A 16,559-nucleotide genomic window follows, 5' to 3' on the forward strand; every position below is an offset into this window, starting at 1 on the left:
AACTTCTACATAGCAAGTGAAACAAAAGAACTTTATTCAATTGGCCAAAATGAGTATACAGCTAAGCAGGGCTGGAAGGGGCCAAGTTATCAGTGCATTTTAAATTAATTCTACTTGCATTCAAGGCTACTTGGACAACAAAGCAAACTCATCTGTTCCCAATGCTTAAGTTGGCGGTAAGTACATACACTTATACAAACTGCTAAGAGTAGGTTTATAATTTGAGCATTAGATGACGTTTGTGATCTTGGTGGGGACCATAGCTTTCATAGCAGGTCAGCTTTCCCTTCTATTTGCTGCTCAAACAGATCCGGGCTCTCAGGAAAGCAACCTAAGCTAGAGAAGCATAAGCCAAGCCTCTGCCTTCAGGGTTCATCTTTTTAAAGAATAAATTTTATGTAAAACCTTCTCTTACTAGTTGTATGGTGGAAAAGACTCCTATTATTTATGCTTATAATTCAGCAAAACAGGACAGTGTGGTAAGCCTCTCCTCAGAGTATAATGTAATTTGAGGAAACATGAGTAAATAGTTTTCTGTGGAGAGGAAAATATCAGCTTATTCCCACCACAGAAAATAAAACTGATATTCATAGTGCTTAATTCACTTGCTCAATTGCACAGTTGGTAGACCTGGAACTGACTCTTGTTACCTTTCTTATTCCAATGTTCTTCGAACCATAAAGCTTACAGAGTTGTTATCAAGATTTCCCTCATCTTCTTGAGCATTCAAGCTCAGATATGGGGCCAGGAAATTCAAGAGGGAGGTGAAAAATACAAGGTCAACCCATACCCAGGTGAAAGATTAAATATGTAAATAAATAAAGTAATGATATTATTCACTAAGCAAGCATCCTAAATGTTGGATTAAAATACTCTCAGACCACTACAGATAAAACTTGTAAAGACCTCTGAGCAGCTTTCTAAAACTCTCATAACCAATGCCAGTTTTAACCTCACTGCTGCGTTCCCACATGATTCAAATGGTTTTTGTTTTTCTTTTTGTTTATTTATTTTTTTGTTTGCTTTGTTGGTTAAGTGAATGTGTGTTATTCCAAAGAGGAATGCTATCACCCTAACTTGCCGCAATGTAGGTTTGCTGTAAAGGGGAGGAAACCTATTCATTTAGTGGTCTCAAAGACACCAGCAGTGTCTGTAAACAAGTAGAGTAGGCATTAAGAGGCAAGAATAAAAGCATAGCCCATGTAGTTTGATTAATGCAGCTAGGGGTACCCTAACCTTTGGTTTTATGTTCTTTTTTTTTTTTTCATTAACAAATACTCTTTCCTAAGATAAATGCTGTAAGTCTGAGTTCAAATTATGTAAAATACAGGATGATACCAATGTTATCTAGAGTTATGCTTTTAGGAGTTCATAAACATGTGAGGGTCTTACTTGTTGGAAGATGGACACCTTCTGAAAGCTGAATAAAACACAGTGTGAGAATTAGAGCATTGAATTCTTCCATTCCATTCCTGGCTTTCCTGACTGTTTCTCTGTTGTTACTCTGTTCCAGCCGGTCCTGCTGCTAGAGTGGTAAATACTTTTGCTCCTTTGTGAGGTGACTTCGGAGCATGAGAGAATGTCACATATCACAGATGCACTAATACATTATGTTGTTCATAAAGCAGTTCTAAATTGCTACTCTCAGGGTGAGGGGTTCATTGTTTAGAAATGAAGCGACTTATTTTCTCTTCTTTATTGATAATGAGGCTTCCTGGAGAGATAGTCTTTTGCTGAGTTCTCAGAAGAAATATTAGAATCAAGGCCTAGTCAGTTGGGACATTAGCCATGTTAGAGAAGAAAACAGGCGAAATCCTCCCTGATGAGATGCCTCTTTAGCAACAATACAAACATCATTTTACTCCTTATTATCAGTTAGGGATATTTTACAAATTAGTCAGTAAGGATCCAGTTTGGAAATGGAAGTAACTCTACCCAGTTACTATCCCAGAACAGCAAGTCCTTGCTGAACTGGGACATATAGTCATTGTAACTATGAACCTGTTGGGGGGTTATACACTCTTGTAATATCAAGACTGTATATTGTGTTAAAGGCCCATGTCCAGCACATGAGAGAGTAAGGCAGGAGGATAATGCCAGCATAATACACATCAAAATTGAGGCTAGCCTCAACTACATAAGATCCTTACTGAAAAGAAGGAAAAACAATGAAAAGGAAATTATGAAGAATGTGAAATATATCTTTACTAATGTTGTTTATCCTGTTCTTTCCTTTGTTCCCACAATTCTTGGCAATGTATGGTTTTGACTAAAAGGACAAAAATGTATTTCTTCAATCCATGCTTTAAATGTCCTCGTAGATTCATACTGGATTTTAAGAAAGCTCTGAGTTAAAGAAATTAAATTTCTTATGAAGATTTGAGTCTGATGGCTATTGAAGTCTTATCTAAAGTTACACTAGTCTGAAAATAGAAAGCAAAATCAACTTGGGAGTAAAGCAATTAAATAATATTATAAGAGAAACATACGCTTATTGTTAAACAGGACAGACAACTGGCAGATCAGTAGGCCAAAACCGTTTTGCTTTCCTCTTTCCATCTCTGTTTCCCAGGGAGAAGTCTCTTGTGTATTTTTCAGGGTCACTTTCAATTTGCATAATCACATTTAGATATTGAATACTATATATTCTTTAAATGGAAGGAATCATGCTATACAACAGTTCAGTAACATATTTTCATTTAAAAATGCATTTCACTTAAAAAGTCTAGCTAAGTTTTGCTGAATGCTTGCCTACTGTGCTTAAAGGCCCAGCACTGCTAAAGAGGGTATGGTAGTGCTCCTGAGGTGGAAGCAGGAGGGGGTTGTGGGTGAGCCTCGGTGACCAGGAAGTTTCATATAAGTTTGGTCACCTGATGTCTTGTCTAAAAGAAAAACTTAAAATTTAATATCTCTCTATACAACCACATATCTCAGATTTCTTAGAGGAGAGCAAGGGGATGCTTCTTGAGGGAGTAAATGTTCTGGAAGAAGTAGAAAAAACCTGCACCCTTTGCTAACATTTGGATGAAAAGGACAAAAGCTGAAAAACATAATTTCTAATGGTGATTAAATCATAAAGTAATTTGTATTATCACTGTCAGATTTGTCTCATAAGTACTGTCAGAATGTGGAGCTATGAATCATTTCTCAGAATATCCCAACACTTCCCACACCTGTGGCCAAGCACTTGTGCTTGTGTGGACCAGGCAGTGTTAATGAGTTAACAGAAAAGATAACACCCATCCTTGGGATGTGTTTCCTTGGCCCCTGGGATTGAAGCTGACTGTTAGGGTTGTAACATAACTATTTGCATCACTGACCTATTTGGAAATTGAACACTGTAGAAATTCACATGAATCTTTTGAGCATTTCCATCCTTGTATCACTGTGGCTGCCTTGAGCACACTCCTCTGTCTCCATTCAGAGTCAGGCTGAGTGGGGTGCTCCTGTGAGTTCCAAGAGGCCAGAATATGCATTTGTATCTTTATCTACAAATGAGCAACCTGAGGATCACTGCACAAGAAGCATTCTCAGGGCAATGAAACTAGTTACAGAAAGGGGTTGGGGGTGGATGAGCCATGCCTGCCAGCCTGGTTATCACAGCAGCAAACACTTCTGTGTAGATTCTGTGACATGAGCATAAGAGGAAGAGTCTCCTGACACTGTGTCTGAAAACTTACTAGGCAGATGTCATAATGTCTGCACTCATTTGAGGGAAGGGCAGGCATAGTGGAGAAATGACGTTAAATAATTCCAACGAATGCCTACAAGCAAACACTCTCACCGATTCTGGGAGATGATTAAGTAAATCCAGATAACAGGAGCAATATCTATATCCCCTACAACAGATACCCAGGTAGAAAGACCCATCCACTGAACAGCAAAACACCAAAGGAGCAGCTCTGTGACTGTAGAAACTGATACAGTGCTGTCAACTTGAAATCACTTTGCTAATATCTGTTAGGAATCCATATACACCTCTGAAAGGTTTGGCTGACACTGAACCTTTTGTCAATACATTTTTCCTATTAACAGGATCAGTTTGTCAATGGATGAAATACTCTGACATCATCACTTCATAACTAATTGATGCAGCCACTAAACATGTTCACCGGCTTACTAACCCTTTGTGTTCCAGGGACCCAGAGGCTGTACCATTTACCATGAATCTGGCCAATGAGAGCATCCCAGAGGAATTCATTCTCTTGGGGTTTTCAGATCGGCCATGGCTGGAGCTGCCACTTTTTGTGGTGTTTCTGGTGTCCTATATCTTGACCATCTTTGGGAATATGATGATAATTCTTGTGTCCCGCCTGGACTCCAAACTCCACACCCCCATGTACTTTTTCCTCACTAACCTGTCCCTGCTGGATCTGTGCTACACCACGAGCACAGTCCCACAGATGCTTATCAACATATGCAGCACCCAGAAGGTGATCAGCTATGGTGGCTGCGTGGCCCAGCTTTTCATTTTCCTGGCCTTGGGTTCCACCGAATGTCTTCTCTTGGGTGTCATGTCCTTTGACAGGTTTGTAGCCATCTGTCAACCTCTCCATTACTCAGTCATCATGCACCAAAGGCGCTGCCTCCAGTTGGCGGCTGCATGCTGGATCAGTGGCTTCAGCAACTCAGTATTGCAGTCCACGTGGACCCTTCAGATGCCACGGTGTGGTCACAAGGAAGTGGATCACTTCTTCTGTGAAGTTCCTGCCCTGCTCAAGTTGTCCTGTGTGGATACCACGGCAAATGAAGCAGAGCTGTTCTTCATCAGTGTGCTGTTTCTTTTAATACCTGTGACTCTCATCCTCATATCATATGCTTTTATTGTCCAAGCAGTGTTGAGAATCAGGTCAGCTGAAGGTCGGCGAAAGGCATTTGGGACATGTGGCTCCCACCTAATTGTCGTGGTACTTTTTTATGGTACTGCCATCTACATGTATCTGCAGCCCCCATCCCCTGCCTCCAAAGACCGGGGAAAAATGGTGTCCCTCTTTTATGGGATCATCACCCCTATGCTCAACCCCCTCATCTACACTCTTAGGAACAAAGAGGTAAAGGGTGCATTTAAGAGGTTGATGGCAAGGGTCTTCTTGATTAAAAAATAAGGGATTCCCAATAGCAGCCTTATCAGTGTAAGTTTTTACAACCTGGTAAGTTATAATGTTTTGCTCCCCATGGAACTATTATGATGATCCTCCTCAAATAAAGTCTTGCTGAGAGAGAACTACATTAGTGTTCTACCACCCAGATATATTAATTTCACACGTCCTGAGAAGTGACCTTTTATAATCCTCCCAAATAGCTAAGCCTGCAAGCTGTATATTTTAAAGCTTTATACTATTTGTGTGCTTGGTAAGGATTCTCAGACTTCTCAGGATCTAAAATAAAAACCTGAGAATTCTTTCTACAAAACCAAGACATTTACTGTACATGCAGATACACTGTCTTGCACATAAACATACTCACAAGCTCTTTTAAACATGTGTAGAAGCTCTAACAGAAGTATGGAATGCTGGCCATAGACTCATGTTTTTGAGGCTTGGGTGAAAATTCAGCATTATCTCTACACCAACACAATTTTAAAATCCACAGTGAATCCCCCACCCAAAGTTTATTAAAATATTTCATTATTTCATTTTTATAGTTTCTATCTCTATTAAATCAATGACATCCTGTTTTATATACTAAAAAAGAAATAATAATAAAGCAATATTTTAACCTTTAATCAAACTGGTTTTTAGCATTTTAAATGATTTCTCCTATATACATATTATCTTTCATTGTTAACTCCTAAAGGATCTATAGTTAAATCATGTTTAAAAAGCAGTCTTACAGCGATGCCTACTCTTGTTCTATGTACTTTTCTTATGCAAGAAGAAAGTTTGTTTTCGGTTAGTTGCCTTCAGTCATCACAGGCTATAATTTATACTTCTTCCATATTGCTTCCAAAATTCAACAGTGCTGCACAAAATTCTTATACACTAAAAGTCATAACTGATCAAGTTCATTATACATTACACTTTAATTAATCTCTTTGATTCTTTTTATTCCAAACTGATCTTAAAAACAGAATGCAGTAACAACAACAAAAACCCCACAGAACACTTATACTGAGTAACAACACCCTTAGGGTTTCTAACTCAGCAGGTCCGAGGCAAGAATAGGAACATGTTTTTCTGCAAATCCCCAGAAAATGTTGATGTTCCTTGACAGGGACCAGACTATAAGAACTGCTCTACTCACAGTTAAAGAAAATAGCAATTATATTGGGTCCTATCCTTTATTTCTGTTTACTTATAACTCTCATTGGGAGTTAAAAAGAAAAATGGGAGAGAATACTGAAAGTGTATTTTGAAAACCAGAGGGCATTTTCTAACTGAAGTGCATGCTTATCTTAAAGTTCAAGTAAAGAAAAGACCAAATTTCCAGAGACAACTTTTTATGTCACTTCAAAGTCAGTGTCAGCGTCCTTTAGAGATCTTTGAAAACCTGGCTGTGGTGGCTCTCAAGGGCAGGATGCTAAGGAAAAAGCCATTGAGCCTGTATGCTCCATCCTGGCCCCCTGAGATAGTACTGATATTTTCTCAGAGCTCATCTGGGATCCGTTCCAGCCTTCAGAACTAGGGTTAGACCAGCATAAAATGTTTACTGATGCCTTGACTGAAGCCAGAGGTGGGGTTGGAGGAATTAGCAGAGTGACAGAAATTAAGGTATTTTTGTTTTTTAAAAATGAGCTATTTAATTGATTCAGCACACTCTATACTAGTGAATTTTAAAGGGATTTTTATCTAAATTCTGGAAATATTTTCCTATTAGTTGATGTATACATGTATATATGATACATGTTTCTTAATCTCCCCAGGTAATTCTCATTAAACTTTTATACAATTTGGAGCAATAGTAACTAAGGAGGCAGAATAATTCTATGTGTTCCTATCTGTGTTAAAAACTCTCATAAAAAGTGATTAATAAAATGATACTATCTTGGAAAGAATTTGTTATTGCTATAGGATTTAAATATTTCACTCTATTAGTTGACAATTATCAATAGCCTGTCTGAATTTTAAAACTGCAGGATTTATAACTTTAAAAGGATGATTTAATAAAAGAAAATAGTTCTAAAGATGTAAGAAATATCATGTAAAGTAAAAGCAACAAACAAATGGGTGATATTTTACATAAATCAGTATAAATATGTCAAATACATTTTCTACACTGAAAGGTACAGAGAAATATGATTGATAATATATTCCATAAAATCTCACCTGGGAAGACATACTGATACTATTGGCCTTAGCTCTTGGATTTGCATTTAAAATGTGCATCTAAAATGCCTTTGTAGAACAGTGAGCGAGGAACTTAGCAATCAGAGTACCAAACTTCTTGAAGACTTTTTAAAGCATAAATTTGTTCAGCATGGAGCAGGACGTGCTTTGCCCCGATGTCATTGACATCAGCATTGGAAAGGTGCTCAAAAAATGTAGTTTCTTTTGTAAATAGTAGAATACCTACCAGTGGGTAAAAGTGAAGAAGTTGATTTTAGTCCAATGGAGGAAATGACTCAACGATATCAACACTATACAATGCTAATAGAGCTATTTCTGACAATCTTGAAAAACAGATATTTACGAAACAAGGTTGAATCAAAAATCTACTCAATGCTTTTCTATTTCATTCTGTTTCAGGAGTTTTCAACAGTGAAATCAAATTTGATACACTGATTCCTCTAAGTGACCAAAGGAAAGAAAGCAGACAGAGAAAATGATAGACACTGGAAAGTCTTGGGTAGAAGCTGAGCTGGTGGCTGTGGCTTCAAAGGACAGAACCTTTGATTGTTCTTATAGATGTGACACTAGAAAATATGGAATGACAGGAATGGGTCAGTGTCTCTGAGATTTACAAATACTGGAGAGAAGCTAGAGTGAACAACTTGTAAAGAATCTTTCAACCCAAAAGGTTAAGGTCCTGGCAGCTATAAGAAGAATTTGGCTAAATATGAAAAAGATTTCCAAATTTCTGGAGGTTATGTAACTGAAACCAAGTATCAACCTGGCCATTTTCCACATTGAGTGATGAGGAAAGGAGAAAAAGTGGCCTACTTGGAGGAGCTGTCCCATGCATGTTGCAGCTCCTGGAGGCTCCCTTCACATCTTTCCCCACTTTCCCCACTCAGCCAAATCTCTCTCAACCTGTCTTATAAATATTCATGATGGCATTTGGACGCAATCTCAGTAATCTAGAATAAATACCTTCTCTTAAGATTCTCAATTGTATCTTTGTGAATTAAGGTAACACAAATTATGTGGTGTGCCTGTAGACCTACTTCGTTACCAAAGCATCACTAAAGTACTGAGCCATCAACACCATTGGGGATCATGCTATCCCCCCAACTCCTAAAGAAAAAAAGAATAACGTTAAGTTGTTTTTCTAGAGTCTTGATCAGATTGGCAAGAATCCACTTTATTCTTACTCTTAAGTGTTATCACTATCTTACCATCATGAGAAAATTTAAAACTCCACACAGTAGAAGAAAGATTGCATTACCTACCAGGATATACATTGAGCTAAACATTGGACAAAAGTTGGCAGGAAAATAAATAAAACTTGCCATTTCTTGGCTTTTGTGAAGAGAGCTACAGATGCCTCACTGAAATACTGATTTTATTTCCAAGATGAATGTGCAGTAGTGAGATTTCTGTATTATATGGGATTTCAGTTCTTCGAGGAACCTTTAAACTGTTTTCTATAATGGTTATGCTAATTTAAATTGTTCTCTGTAGTGGGTAACTAATTTACATTCACACCAACAGAACATAAATGTTCTATTTTTTTCTACATCATCACCAGTATTATAAAGCCCATTAGGACTGGGTGAAGTGACAGATCATCATTGTGGTTTTGATTTGCATTTCCCTGATGACGTAAGGCTCAGCACTTTTTTTCTTTCTTTCTTTTTAAAAGATTTATTTATTTATTTATTTATTTATTTATTATGTATACAGTGTTCTGTCTGCATATATCTGCATGTGCCGTGTCCTCTGGCAGGTAGGGCTGTGGAAGGGCCAGTCCAGCTGGTCTCTTCCTGGGGCTGAGCCGGATAGAGAGTGTCAACCACCCAGACCTCCTCCTACTTACCAAAGAGAACCACACCAAGTTGGGAGACTTGTCGAAGCAGGAGCAGGCAGGAACTTATATAGGGGTGAGGTAGGGGATGGGAATCTTAGGATAGGTAGCTAGGCAGGGGGGCAGTCTTACATCAGGCCTTGCTGAGTCACTCCAATGTGGAGGTTACAGGCCAGAGACAGGTCGCCAAACTCTAGCCAGGTCCAGTATAACCAACATGCATGTATGCCTGCAGGCCAGAAGAGGATACCAGATCTCATTATGGATGGTTGTGATTCATCATATGGATGCTGGGAATTCAATTCAGGACCTCTTCAAGAGTAGCCAGTGCTCTTAACCTCTGAGCCATCTTTATGTGATTGGCCATTTTTATGTCATCCTTTTTGAAATTTCTGCTTAGATCTATTGCCATTTTTCCTATCTTTTAAGGCCTTGCTATATCTTGAATTTCTCATATATTCTGAATAGTGACATATACAATTTGCAGGTATCTTCTCCCATTTTTTAGTTCAATTGTTCCCTCTTGTACGAAAGCATCTGAGTTTGATATGGTCCCATATACTTACTTTCGCTTTTATGTCTTGTGCATTTAAGGGCTTGTCAAAAAAAAAAGCCTAATGTTATCAATATTTCCTTCATTTTTTAAATACAAAGACTGCCCTATCTTAAAAGTGTGTTTTTTGTATCTTTGTGGAAAATCAATCGATATAGATGTACAGGATTAATTCTAACCTTTCTATTCTACTATTGTTCTTGTTTTTTATTGTTTTTATGCCAGAACTTTTCTGTTTTGATTGCTTTAGCTTGGTAGTATAGTTTTAAACCAATAAAGTGATTATAGTTGCTTTATTATTTTGTTCAAGACTTCTTTTTTGTATGTGTATGATATATGGGTGTTCATGGATATATAAACATACATTCAAAGGGCCACTGGATGTGTCAAATACCTTCTGCATCTCTGGAGTTGAAAGTGAGGTTTTTGTCTTTACTGTGTGGTATAGCATGCTTATTATCTGTTGGACTATCCTTTCATCCCACTTAGTCATGGTGAATAATCTTTCAAATTTATTGTTGGATTTGGCTTGTGAGTGTTTCCTTGAGGACTTACTTAGTCGTGTTCATCAAAGACATCACCCTGAAATTTTATCACTGTGTCTCTGCCAGCTTTTGTCTCAGGGTAATGCTAGCAGCACAGCATATACTTGGAACAATTCCTTCCTCAATTTTATGGAATCATTTAAGAAAAGTTAGTACTAGTTCCTCTTCAAACTCTTGATAGGGTCTCTGTGATGGCCTCTTGGCCTTGGGCTTTTCTTTAATGGAAACCTCTTCATTGTCATTCATTGTTATTGAATTCTTCAGATCTTCTGTTTTCCTGGTTTAATTTTGTCAAGGTGTGTCTGTCCGGGAATCTTTCCATTTTTTTCTAGGTTAATTATCAAATTTGTTCACATATAAATGTTTTAATAATCTCTGAAGATTTTATTTTAGTTGTGTTTGTTGTCTTCTTTTACATCTCCTTTTATTAATGAGTCTTTTCTTTTTGTTATTTAGCTAGCTAAGGGTTTGCAAAAATTTGTTTATAATATTGAAGTAAAGTCTTAGTTTTGCCTGGCAGTGATGGCACACACCTTTAATCCTAGCACACAGGAGGCAGAGGCAGACAGAGCTCTGAGTTCCAGGCCAGCCTGGTCTATACCATGACTTCTATGACAGCCAGTACACAGAGAAGCCCTGTTTCAAAAAAAAAAAAAAAAAAAAAAGACAAAACAAAACAACAACAACAAAAAATTAGTTTCACTGACTGTTTAGTGTCATTTTATTTGTTATTATTTAAGTTATCTCTGTCTGAACTTTATTATTTCTTCTTTTTGACTGATTTTGGTTTATTTTATTCTTGTTTTCCTAGATTGTTAAAAAGTAAAATGAGTTATATGAGATGGGCCCCCACCACTACACACACTTTTTCCCTTCCTCTTAGTACTACTTTCACTATGTAACATATTTTCTGTTTTGTTGTGTCTCTTCTCCTTTCATTTGTTTCAAGTTATTTCTTCTAGACAGAATTACTATTTGAAGATCTATTTTATTTTTATTTGTGTCTGTCTTTAGGAGTGTATGTGGATGTCTTTGGGGACCAGAAGAAGGCATCTGATTCCCTGGAACTTGGGTTATAGGTGGTTGTGAACTGTCCAACATGAGTAGTGGAAACCAAAGTTGCAATTATCCTCTGGAAGTCTAGCAAATGCTTTTAACCATCTCTCTAGCTTCCTCACAGAATTACTTGTATTAGGAAGAAAATGAAAGAATGGTAGTATTGTGCATAGTAGTAGAGACAACTTCATTAGACCGTGCGTGATCTCTGGTCAGGTATCTGGCCCTCTAGCTGGGATCCCACCACTTGGGAGGTGGAAGCCGGAAGATCATAAGCGTGATGCCAGACTGAGCTAGTGTGATTCTGTCTTAAACAAAACTCTCTTAAAATTAAAACAAAACAAAAAATGAATCTATAGGTGTAGGATGTGTCTTAGTTTGCTTTATATTGTGTTACCAATAATAACTTGGGGAGGAAAGAATTTACTGTCCATCGTGAAGGGAAGTCATGGCAGGAACCTGGAGTGGGGACTGGAAGCAAAGACCACACAGGACTGCAGCTTGCTGTCTTGTAATCACCCAGGGTACATGTTCAGGGGTGGCTGAAGGTGGGATTTAAATGAGTCCACCAGATCCAAGATAAATAATAATTAGGTATTTATTAGGGAAGCACTTACACAGATAAGAGTAAATAACAGCTGCAATCTTCCAGCTCCAGAAGGTAGTCTCTGCCCTTCTGATGCTCTCACCAGCCCCTCCTTTACCTTATACGGGGTCATGGCTGAACACCAGAAACCACGCCCAATGGGTGTGGCCACCACCACAAGTTCACTGGCATTGTAATATGCCACTACAGGTGCACTAGCTCCTCCTACACTAATCATGAATTAAGAAGACACACCACAGATTTGTTTACCAGCCACTCTGATGGACTCATCTTAATTGAGTTTCCTTCTCAGATGACCCTAGCTTCTGTTAAGTTGACAAGAAAGGAAAAGTAAATGCCAAACAAAGCACAAACTAATCAGCCTCAGGATGCCCTTGTTACACTTTCTAAGATAAAGAAAGACACAGGCCAAGGACACATCACAGGACAAAATGCAGGTTTCTAGACGATTTCAACTTTGCTTCATGATTTCTTTCTTGATTCACTGGGGGTTCAGAAGTAAGTTGTTTAATGTCTAGTCTGTACATTTGTACAGCTTCCAACTGTTCCTTACTATTAGTTTCTAGTTTTACTACTGTGGTTGGATTGGAAATATATATATATATATATATATATATATATATATATATATATTTGGTCTTACTTCAGTTCATTTAGATTTGTTGAGACAAAAAGAAACCATATTTTAAAGACACAAAAAGATGAATCATAGATTGTTGGGAAGGAGTGTGTGACATTAGCACCAATCAAAGGAAAACTGAATTGGCTGTGTTATTATTAAAAAATAGATTTCAGATCAAGGAACATTATCAAGAACACATCATCATTTACTAATGATAAAAGATTGAGTTCTTCAGAGGGTATATAAATTTTAAGCACATGTACAAATAATACAACTTCAAGATAACAGACGAAAATCTGGAAAACAAAAGAAAAAGCCATCAAGCTTGTGATGAGAGCTGAAGATTTTGGCAGACACAGGAGACACTCTGGAAGTTGTCAACAGGCCTAGGTCAGAAACTTAAAGGAATTTACGTTAATAACTGCATCTCCTCAGAGAAGCAGACTCCAAACAGCTTTCATCATCAAAGACACTCACTTGTGTGTAGCTCAGAATGCTGTGGTAGCTACAGTCACCAGTTACCCGGAATGCCAGTTGTGGGAAGAGTCAAAACAGAGATTACACAGTAGGCTTTGCCTATGAGGAGGCACAGGCCCCAGCTGCCTCCTTGAGGGCAGGGTTGAGGGGTATTTGCAGGACAAATTGCAGTGGGGGAGGGGGAATTGGAGGCAGGGAAAAGTGAAGTGGTGGACTGTTGTTTGAATAAAGAAACATGTTCAGAAGACGGTGGTAGCAAGCAGTGTGTTCCTAGGATGGAGTTTAAGCCATCACACATAAAACTATCACACTTGTGCAGGCTCAAAGCAAAAGTTGCTGCTTTTCTTACATTTGTTGGCCAAAGTTCAGCAATGGCATCCAACTAAGTAGATGTAGTTTATTTTGTTTTTTGTTTTTTTTTCCTCTCTGTTCTTGGAGGGCCCACCACCCAGCTCCCAAATAAATACATGAGTGTTATTCCTACTTATAAATGCTGGCCTTAGCTTGACTTGTTTCTAGCCAGCTTTTCTTAAATTATCCCATCTACCTTTTGCCCCTGGGCTTTTACCTTTCTCTATTCTATATACCTTTCTTTTCTGCTTACTCCGTGGTTGGTTATGTGGCTGGGTGTGGCCCCTGCTGCCCTCCTCTCTTCCTTTTCTCTTTCCTTCCTCCTCTCCCTTTCTCATTTTATTCACTCTCTCTGCCTGGCAACCCCACCTATCCTTTCTCCTGCTTGACTATTGGCTGTTCAGCTCTTCATTAGATCAATCAGGTGTTTTAGACAGGCAAAGTAATACAGCTTTATACAGTTAAACAAATGCAACATAAAAGAATGCAACACATTTTGGCATCATTAAACAAATATTCCACAGCATAAAAGAATGTAACACATCTGTAACTAATATTCCAAAAGTAGATGAGAAGTGGAGAAAGGTAGAGAAAGATGCAAACAATCTGTCCCTGATATTTAGGCATGAGCTTTACTTAGTTTTAAATAGGAAGGATTTGGGCAGAGGACAGATATGTTCAGTGACACAGTCTGTTCAGAGTGGGCTGAATGACTTCTGTGTCAGTTCTTTAAGGTTCAGGGAAGTTGTGGCTTTCCTAACTGGAGAGGAATGATCTGACTATGGCAACGTTTCTACCTCATCTTTTCCTGCCTTTCTTTTTTCTATTCTCCCACAGCCCAGTGCCAAGACAGGCTGTGGAAACCAGAACTCTTCTTCTCTCAAATAGTCATAAACCCCAGGAATATCATTTCAACCTTCCCTTTCTATTCTGTGTAACATCAGATCCATGTGACCTGATTGGGGGGGTGGGGGGAGTCTTATCCTAAATGAGTGAGGAACTAACACTGCATGGAGAAGCCAGGAAGAGTCTGGAGACAGGCCATCGTAGGGCTCCTACTCAGCCTATTTATGTTTGTTTACACTGTTTTCTGTTCAATCACACTTCTACTGTCCATTGCTGCCATACTTCACTAAACCCTGGGTCTTTAGGTGGTCTATCTCAAGGTTCCCACATCATGTCAAACTTTGATCAAATATATTTGCTATGTTTTCTTCTTATTAACCTCTTTCTGCAATAGAGGTGTTGGCTCTGTTTTATGATGGACAGGAAAGGAATGATCTCATCTGACGTCATTACACCAGAAAAAGTCAGCAGTAAGGAATTTAGATGAAAGGGTAGCACAATCATATCATACAATGCCTTACTCAGAGACTAGCTGCAGTGAGATATTGTTTATGATTTATTAAAGCTTGCCTGGGGATTCAGAAAGCAAAGTCAGCCACAGACTGTAGAAACAAGGCACACAACTTTAATCCCAGCAGCCAGAACCTAGGAGGTAGTTAATCCTATAACTCAGGATTAAGATATAGACGGTTCTCTTTGAGTCCAAATCCACCCAGATCTACACAGAGTGAATCAGTCTAAAAGAGAATTATAGCTCACACCTTTAATCCCAACGTAGGGAAGTATATTAAACAGAAGCAAGGTCTTAGAGGAGAAGGTTACAGTCTGACGCTTGGTGAAAAGCTCCTGTGTGGATCAGCCCCTTCAGCCTCAGCTAGAAGTGAGAGCTTGTGGCTGCCTGCTTTGCTTTTCTGATATTCAACTTGAAGCTTGAACGCCAGTATTAGTCTCTGGGTCATTTATTTTTCGTACTACAGCCTGGCTTGTTCCAAAAGGAGCCAACATTTAGTTAGTGAGCATTTTATTCTAACAGATTAGCACATCATCACTTCGAGACGAATAATGAGAATCTAGCTTTGTTGTTGTTAAACAAAAGGGGCACCAGGGATGGAGACATGGCTCAGTGGTAAAGGCACTTGGCACTCAGACCCGAAGACCTGAGTTCAATCCCAAAGGTCCTAGAGAAGGACCACTTCAAAGGGTTCTCCCTGACCTCTGCATGTAGGCGTGTGCAAGATACACGCATTATTTTTAAAAAATTAATTTAATTTGGGATTTTGAGGCTACATAAATAAAAAGAGATTGGCTTATTATTATTATTATTATTATTATTATTATTATTATTAATTATTTTCTTTCTCTCCCCTCTTTTTTCTGTTTCTCTTTCACTCATCATCGGGCTCCACCCGCAGCTTCTGTCCTATCTTTTTCGGAATCCTAAAGGTTTTTTTGTTTGTTTGTTTTGTTTTGAGAGAATTTCTCCACCCTTCAACTTCTCCTGAAGTGTTTGTTTGGCTATACATTTACATTTTCACCGGGGAGGTGCCTGAAAGGAGACCCCAGGCAAAACCAGATTTAGTATGCGTAAAGGAAAAACCAGTTATGATTTCGCTGATGCATTCATTTCAACATTCCTGATCTTTTATGGAAAAGTTTCTCTTCTTTGGATTTTCTGTCGATTGGGTAACAAAAGTCATATGGAAGTCATGATTGTGCCTTTTAGGAGAAATTATCCCTTAATGAGATCTCTGCACTCGATTTTCCAAAACGGAATCCGGGGGCTACTTTAGCTGTCAAACTCGACCTAACCTAAGCTCCTAAGGTTAAGTTGTCATTACAAACTCTCGCCTGCACGCCTGCCGACCTCCCCCAGGCGACCAGCAGGAGGCAGCACTGGAGCGGGCGGGTCTCCGGGTTCCTCCTCTCCCTCCGCTCTGCTCTTCCGCTCCCGCTCCTTGGGCTGGGGAATTCCTTCCCATTTTCTTACTTTTCTTCATTCCCCTGCTTGCGTTCCTCCTGGTTCCACCCAGATTCCTCAGCGAGTGCTGAGAATTGCATTTTTTGAGGCGATATTCACGGCCTCCTCAGGTGCCCGCCTCCTTACTGCCCCCCAACAATACCCGGGATCCCCCTTATGGCCCGGGTCCGTCAACCTTTCCATCCCTGAAGGGAGGCTTATGGTTCGCAAGGCGGTGGCGAGTGCCTGGGACGCCCAGAGGTTGCAGTAAATTAGGAAGAAATATTGCGAAGTGTTATTTAATAAAGATGTAAAACGACATTCATACCTTTTCATACAGAAATAATATTTTAATACAGGCTTTTTAAAAGAAATCGGCAATGTATGCTTTTGTAGAATTACTAAAGGACCTTTTGCCATGT

At 38.9% G+C, this 16,559-nt stretch overlaps 1 protein-coding gene across 1 annotated transcript; it reads left to right on the top strand.

The window, feature by feature from the left end:
• Positions 1 to 4,163: 4,163 nt before the first annotated feature.
• LOC100762344 (olfactory receptor 2B2) lies at positions 4,164 to 5,105 on the top strand. Its single transcript, XM_027409485.1, has one exon. It carries the CDS (start codon positions 4,164 to 4,166, stop codon positions 5,103 to 5,105), a length of 942 nt encoding a protein of 313 aa, XP_027265286.1.
• The last annotated feature ends 11,454 nt before the right edge of the window (positions 5,106 to 16,559 follow it).

Source organism: Cricetulus griseus, chromosome 3 (assembly GCF_003668045.3).
Source record: "Cricetulus griseus strain 17A/GY chromosome 3, alternate assembly CriGri-PICRH-1.0, whole genome shotgun sequence".
In the NCBI taxonomy this organism is placed as follows: Eukaryota; Metazoa; Chordata; class Mammalia; order Rodentia; family Cricetidae; genus Cricetulus; species Cricetulus griseus.

Bases quoted from the DNA above. Each gene is read 5' to 3' on its own strand.
- LOC100762344 (XM_027409485.1), top strand. From the start codon at position 4,164: ATGAATCTGGCCAATGAGAGCATCCCAGAGGAATTCATTCTCTTGGGG.